We start from the raw sequence: 7,302 nt of genomic DNA, 5'->3' as shown, positions 1-7,302 counted from the left end.
TAAACGTCTCCCTGTTTCCTCTTGTAAGGCCACCTTTTGTCCTTTCTTCTCCTCATAGAGGGTGATGTTAGAGGGAGCAGGCCATCAGTGCGATTCAGTAAAGCCTGCTTGAAAAATGTCTTCACTGTGCTGCTCATCTTCATCTACCTGCTGCTGACCACTGTGGCCATCTTCCTGGCCTACCAGACCATCTCAGACTTTTTGGAGAAACTCAGCCAGCCTGTTATGTCTGTCACCTACAAAGAAGTTGAGTCATTTCCACCCCCAGGTTTGTACAAAATATAAGTATTCAAATTTCAGTATGACCCGTAAAACATTTGAAACAAACGTCCTTGTCCAAATGAACGTGATTCTGCTTCTGATAATGGTAACGTGCAGGATTAATACAAAACTCTTGAATGCAACTCAGTTTTCACTGAGGCTGAAACATAGAATATATAGTGGAAAGAAACTAAAACTCTGATGCCACACAGAAAATAAATTACAAGAAAGTACAAGGTGTAAAACGCTAACAAAATAAAACAGGAAGCAAGGGTTGTTTTGAATAAAGCTTTTCAAAGTAAAAGAATCTAATTGAAGTTCTAGCATTACTTTGAACGACTGCATTTTGACCACCCCATTTTAAGAATTCTTCTTCTTCTTTCGTCTTTTCCCTCGTCAGGCGTCACCACAGCGAGTCATCCTCCTCCATCTCTGTCCTCTGTCCTCACTCCAACTACCTCCATGTCCTCTCTAACTGCATCCATATATCTCCTCTTTGTCTCTTTCCTGGCAGCTGCATTTCTAACATCCTTCTACTAATATACCCACTGTCCCCACTAACCCTGACTCTAAACGCTCTAAAAGAGCACAGCATGTCATGATCTCCACTCTCTGTCACCTGCCGGCACTCTCGGCTACGCCCACTTCTCCACTGCAGAGCAGAGATCCTGACATGCAGCAGGAGGAAGCTTCTCCTGCAGCTGTAGGCTGCATGCAGGTGCAGCAGCTGCTAAAAAATTAAAATAATTTATTTTAAATAAAAACTCCGTGCGGATCGTGCGGCTCATCCATCAATCAGTCAGTTGTGTGTCAGGTCCAATCTTATTTTGAAAAACCGCGAAAGTCGAATGCGAAGTAATGAGGGGCTACTGTATTAGTAGGGCCTTCTATTAAAGGGCCTTCTCCTACTCCGCTCCTGTTTCCTGGAATATCTTACAAAAAGATCTGAAGCTCTCGACCTTGACCTCTCTAAGTGACTTTGGACTCCTGGCTAGGACCAATGCAGACATGTTCCTATTTTTAGTTTTCTACATTCACCTTATAATCTAGCAGTTTTTTGTTACTTTTTTTAGCCATCTTATTTATAAAAAAATAAATTAAAAAATCTGTATGCCTTTTTATAACTGTCTATTGTTGTTGCTGTTGTCCATTGTTGTCATCATTCTTTGTTGAGATCAGGTCTCTCTTGTAAATGAGTCCTCGGGGCTCAATGGGATTTACCTGTTTAAATAAAAGTTGAATGAAAACATTTGTGTTTAACGTATATCTTAGATCTTTTAGTGCACCGTTTGGCGTTTGTTTAACGTATATATTAGTGTATATCTTAGATCCTTATATACTGTTTCTTTTTATACTTTATATTTTTGCTATTTTGGGTATAGCTGGGACCCCAAGTACACAGTTTCGTTCCACCTCATGTACCACATGTGATGCGAATGACAATAAACTTGAACATTACAATTCCTATCTTTAACTAGCCTAACCTGCTGCACATCCTTTCCAGCCTGATCGCTCTGTCTTGCTAATCTTTACAAGTCCTTCTTGCCCTCTTTAGTGTCCAGTCTCCCGTACAACTAATCATACGCCTTCTGCTTTCTCTACATCCCATCTTCTTATATTCCTGTCTCCTCTCTTCAGTCCTGTCACGGTCATATTTCTTTTTGGCTAATTTCTTTCTTTGAACAGCTTCCTGCACTTCATTATTCCACCACCAGGTTTGCATATCATCCATTCTCTGTCCAGATGACACACCAAGTACCTTCATACCTGTCTCTCTAATTACTGTTGCTGTAGTAGTCCAGTCACCTGGAAGCTCTTTCTTACCACCCAGAGTCTTTAACAGCTCCTCTCTGAACACCTCACAACATTCTTCTTTTCTCATTTTCCACCATTTGGTCTTCTTCTCTGATTTTACTCTTTTTCTCTTCTTCACAACAACAGTCATTCTACACACAACTGTCCGATGCTGTCTGGCCACACTCTCTCCTGCCAGAAACTTACAGTCTCCAAGCTCCCTCAGGTCTCCTCCTCTTCACAGAATGTAGTCTATAGATGAGCTCATCTTAGACCTCACAAGGTTATTTAGCACTCTGACTATAAATTCACAAGAACTTTTATTAACACACCAATTTTCAGCTCAATATCTGTAAAACTGACTGATAGTCATTTTTGTATTCTGTAAAACGGTTTAGCTGTGGCAGCCATCTTGAATTGGGGTGTCTCCAAAAGCTGTTTGTTGTAGATGTTCATCTGTTGATTATTTTCTAAGCGCTTTCAGTGCATTCAGTAGATTTTTTGCTAACAGACAGTCTGGGTTGATGGCAAAAAGTAATGTGAAGTTTTGAGCTCAAGTTTTGCGCAGCGTGTCACCAGAGTCTGCATTGGGGATGATGCTCAGCTACTACCACAACATTTTTTAGCTCGACATATATAAATGTAGCCAAGTTGTAGACATTTTTATGTTTTTTTTAAGTACGTTGGTTGTGACGGCCATCTTGAATTGGTCATTCCAAACTTTGACGATGAACATCCTATGATTACTTTCTGAGAGTTTCATTAAAATCCACTGATTCATAAAATACAGACAAAAACACTCTTGGCGTTGGTGATAATAACTCAAATCTCCAACAAAACACAGAAACAGACTAAACTTTACCAAATGACAACTGAAAATGGATAAAGGCTTTTCTGATTTTGTTGGTTGTCACTTTTTGTCCCGGGGCAGGTATTGCTCTGTATCCGGGCAATGCTCAGCTGCTGAGCTGCAAACATCACTACCATGACTACATCCCACCATTAACGAATCCTGGTAAACCTCAAAGAGGGGACTGTGAGGTTAAAGAAGTGACTTACTTTGGGCCGTTCATAAATCAGACTGAGGTAACAGTTAAAGTCTTTGATTTCTTGGCTTTATACATTTAAAACATGCAACAAAAATGGTTTTAATCGTAACTGCTGACATACGGTATTAGCATATGTATTCATTTGTGTTGTAGAAACGAGCTTTGGTGGTCCGTGGCCCGTCTGACGTCAAAAACAAAGAGCTGATCTTCATGCAGTTCAGTCAGAACGAAACAGAAGCGGACTTCAGTGCCATCACTTACATGCTTTTTTCTAAGTTCAGCGACTTGATTCACAGGTTAGTACCGTTTCTGCTTCCTGTCCTATGAAACCGTGAACGATCAGCTGCTCATGTGTTTACTGACCGTCAGTGCAAACCAGTCGGAGTTTATGAGGGACTGTGAGAAGAATTATTCCATGTGGACCTTTTCTGGAGGATTCAGAACCTGGGTCAAAATGTCTTTAGTGAAAACATCTGGAAAAAGTAATCAAGCTGTTGAGTTTCGGCAAGAGGTATTTATCAATTTATACTTTGCATTCATGAATACATTTAAAAGCTTACTGGTCCATTTCACCATTTATTCTTGATATTGTTTTGTTTTAGTCCTCTGTGGTGAAATTCAATGATAAAAGGCCTGAAGCAGAACAAACCAATGAGCTGTTCTTTGCTGTTTTTGAGTGGCGCGATCCTTTCATTCAGGACATCAGACTGGTGAGTTCTTCCAAACATTTCAACCCAAATTACAATTTGTGTGTACGAATCAGTTCGAGACGGCGATGTTTATTTCCGAACAGATTGTGACTGCGAACCCCTGGAGCTCCATGGCTATCCTCTGCGGTGTCTTCATGGCTCTCTTCAAAGCTGCTAATTTTGCCAAGCTCACTATAAAGTGGATTATTAAGATGAGGAAGAGGCATCTGAGGAATAAAGCGAGAGAACTGAGCCCCGTAAGCTAAAGCATTAAATGCACCGGTAGCACAAACTGATAAACTATGAAAGGTCCAACTGACAACTTTTTATACACGTGCATTTCAACATCAGTATGCACTTTTTTTTTTATCTCGGTGGGAATATTTAGCACTTAGGTCATGTTTGTTAAAATGTGACATTATGTATGAAACTGCTGTCTTTGTTCTATTTTAACATAACGTATTTTCCTCCGTACACGTCGCTCCACCCTATAAGTCGCATCAGCCCAAATATCTCTAATAAAGTGAAAAATCCATAAATACGTCGCATCTATTATGCGTCACGTTGCGTTTGTTACGCGTCACCGCTGACAACCCGAAAATGTGGGCCGGTGTTGTGCCAAAAATCGATTGACTGCCAAATGGCGGCCGCAAGGGCGTGCACGGGAGGACTTTAACAAGGATTTAACAAGTTAACCACCTAAAAACAATTATTTGTTTGCTCGAAATTATAGCAAAGGTGTGTCTCAGTCTAACATTTGCTTAATAAATGCACTTTGATGGTAAAATCAGCTGTATTTCAAAATCCGATACGCAGAAGTAGGTGTGTGCACGAGAGGACTCGCTGTGCATTTCTTGGAAATTGAGCAAGATAACCACCTAAAAACAATTATTTGTTAGCTCGACTTTATAGTAAAGGTGTGTCTCAGTTGAACTTTTACTTAATAAATGCACTTCAGTGGTCAAATGAGCTGCATTTTGCCGGGGCTGCGCATCGAAATGAAGCTTATTTGATGGTTGCTTCAGGCAGACGATGGTGGCGGGCTGTGGCAAACCAATTGTGTCATTAATAGACACGTTTACCTATTACATGATACAACGGCATGCCATGCTGCTCGAGTGCCATCTAGCGGCTGAAAATGGTAGTGTTCAATATTTTCAGTCAGAAGGAATGAAGATGGTCATATCTCAGCCAAAAGTTGGTTTATAAATATGGGGAAAAAAAATCCATAAATAAGTTGCAGGGCATGCAAATTATGCAAAAAACTGCAACTTATAGGGTGAAAAATATGGTACAACCATTCAGTCATTCATTTCATTTAAAAATGTCAAATGGTTTGTATTTTGGTGCATTTCAAAAGAAGGCAGGTTTTAATAATTGTTTTTTAAACATTCCTGGACACAGTGTCGCATACACACAAAAATGTTGCTGAAAGCTAAAAAGCTTTAAAAGTTTTATGTTTCATTATCTTTTGTTTGTAAAACTGAGAACATGTGAACTTCAATGAAACTGTTGCAGGATTTAGGATTTTATTTGTTTGTGTGTAATAATGGAAATTAAGAGAATCTTGTACTGAAACATTTGTTGTTATACGTTTTAAGTAAATCAAGTAAAAGTTTAGGTCAATCAAAAAATACTAAAGGGAAAATAGATTGTCAATAAAATGCTAGTTTATTGCTTATTTTTGTAGTATAAATATAAACGGATACTATGTACTTTTACATGAATCACCAAACAGTGAAATGTAGCAATAATTTTTTGCCTCTGTGTGTGTTGTTTAGTCATGTTAGCAAAATATCTCATGAACCACTGGATAGATTTTATTGAAACTTTGATAAAGGATGTATGTGCACAGTTGATTAACTTTTGGAATCTTTTTTTTTTTTTGTAGCTTTTTTTCAGCTTAGATGATCTCCCTTGAAAGTTGTTGCTTAAAAAAAAAAAAAAAGTCAAAATATGTTTTTCTTCTAAGAATACTTGGCCTGTAATTTATTAAACGAGTGAGAAAAAAAAATCATTAGTGTGCTGTTAAAAATGTTCCTACAATTAAAAAAAGTGTCCATACATTTTATATGTACATTTCATTTTTGAGATTTTAAACAATAAAATATGCTCAAATATTGTTGTGAAATGTATTTTATAATATTTAAATTAATTCATATTGCCATGAACTTTGTACCAAACTAAAGAGAGGAAAAATGTGAATGTTTATTTTTATCAACGTCTGCAACAAAGCAAATTTAATATGCAAGTAAAATATGCAAAGAATAATCGATCAGCACAGTGATCAACATGTCCTGTGTTCCGACACTGGCCGTGGACTTTGAACGCCTCACCGGAAGTAGTTTACGTTGGGACTCGATGGAGGATGTTGCTAACTTCAGCTGTGGAAGAGTGAATACTGTCTGCACACATTTGGAAATTGTAAAGGTAGCCAACAGTTATGTCTGCATCCCATAGAAATTATATTCAAACATCTGTTTTCAGCTGCATGCCGTCATAATTTATATTTATGTTATTTTATACAGTAGTAACTAAATAGCAAAGTGCTATCTTGCTAAATTTAGCTCTAACTTCTAACCGACTTTACCTACTAATTGCCCCTGCCCTGAGCATATTCATTTTATTACAAGACACGACTTGTGTCAATAGTTTAATATCTTTGCAGTTGAGTGGTCTTTTGGTCTAAATATGAACAATTATTACGGATTTTGTTTGCACATAACACCTAGTTGTGAAGCTAAGCTAAGTCAAAGGTTCAATAAGTTCAACAACAACAAGCTTCGGCAAGTTACTGAAACGAACTTTTTAGTTTTTTGTTACGTGAATTACAACAATAGTTGAAAGTTTATTTCAAGCCGGCTTATTTATGCTTTACTAAAACTAACAATTGCGATAAGTGGTGCTAACCTGCTCCTCCCAAGACGAGTAAATGTTGCTAAAACGATTTGTTCCTTTGAGTGTTGCTTTTTGTGGTACTGCACAACGAATTCAAAAGTTTTCTATCAGTTATTAAAACAAAATCAATCACATGTCATCACAACAACAGGACTGGTCAGCCTCAGTGTTTGTTTTGTTTACTGGTTTTGTCTTGATTCGGGGACTGGGCTGAGAACAAGATCTACATAAGCAGCTTCTCTTTGGCACTTTTGTAACAACAAAACATGAGGACTCAGTACTTTTTTGTAAGAATTTCATAATATTTAAAATAAAAAAAATAGGTCACTAATATTATATCATAACAATGTAATTTCTGGACTTTTGTCATACTTGTTACTAGACGGCTAAACTTGTTTTTAGAGGGTTAAATAACTATCAAGACTGTATGAAGCTTTGTTGGTTCAGCTGGTAAATATTTTAGAATAGTAGAAGTTATATAATGTTATTTTATCTTTTAGCAGAAGTTTAATTCCAGAACTGTTCATTTCAATTCAGTTTTTTAAATAGCACCAAGTCACAACAGAACTCTCAGGGCACACACACACACACACACACACACACACACACAT

General features: G+C 37.7%; 1 protein-coding gene and 1 long non-coding RNA gene across 2 annotated transcripts in view; both read left to right on the top strand.

The window, feature by feature from the left end:
* Positions 1 to 4,059, top strand: part of pacc1 (proton activated chloride channel 1) — a 4,321-nt gene extending 262 nt beyond the window's left edge. Inside the window, exons 2-7 of the mRNA XM_037695332.1 lie at positions 59 to 268; positions 2,987 to 3,141; positions 3,258 to 3,400; positions 3,474 to 3,615; positions 3,707 to 3,814; positions 3,898 to 4,059. Coding sequence (XP_037551260.1) covers positions 59 to 268; positions 2,987 to 3,141; positions 3,258 to 3,400; positions 3,474 to 3,615; positions 3,707 to 3,814; positions 3,898 to 4,059 — 920 coding nt within the window. The remainder of the gene's footprint in view (positions 1 to 58; positions 269 to 2,986; positions 3,142 to 3,257; positions 3,401 to 3,473; positions 3,616 to 3,706; positions 3,815 to 3,897) is intronic.
* Positions 4,060 to 6,140: 2,081 nt separating this feature from the next.
* Positions 6,141 to 7,302, top strand: part of LOC119427606 — a 2,142-nt gene continuing 980 nt past the window's right edge. Inside the window, exon 1 of the long non-coding RNA XR_005187663.1 lies at positions 6,141 to 6,223. This is a non-coding gene — a long non-coding RNA (uncharacterized LOC119427606). The remainder of the gene's footprint in view (positions 6,224 to 7,302) is intronic.

Source organism: Nematolebias whitei, chromosome 21, assembly GCF_014905685.2.
Source record: "Nematolebias whitei isolate Nwh7 chromosome 21, NemWhi1, whole genome shotgun sequence".
Classification (NCBI taxonomy): domain Eukaryota; kingdom Metazoa; phylum Chordata; class Actinopteri; order Cyprinodontiformes; family Rivulidae; genus Nematolebias; species Nematolebias whitei.
The sequence above is the reverse complement of the archived record's forward strand: the minus strand, read 5'-3'. Positions and strand labels throughout refer to the sequence as shown.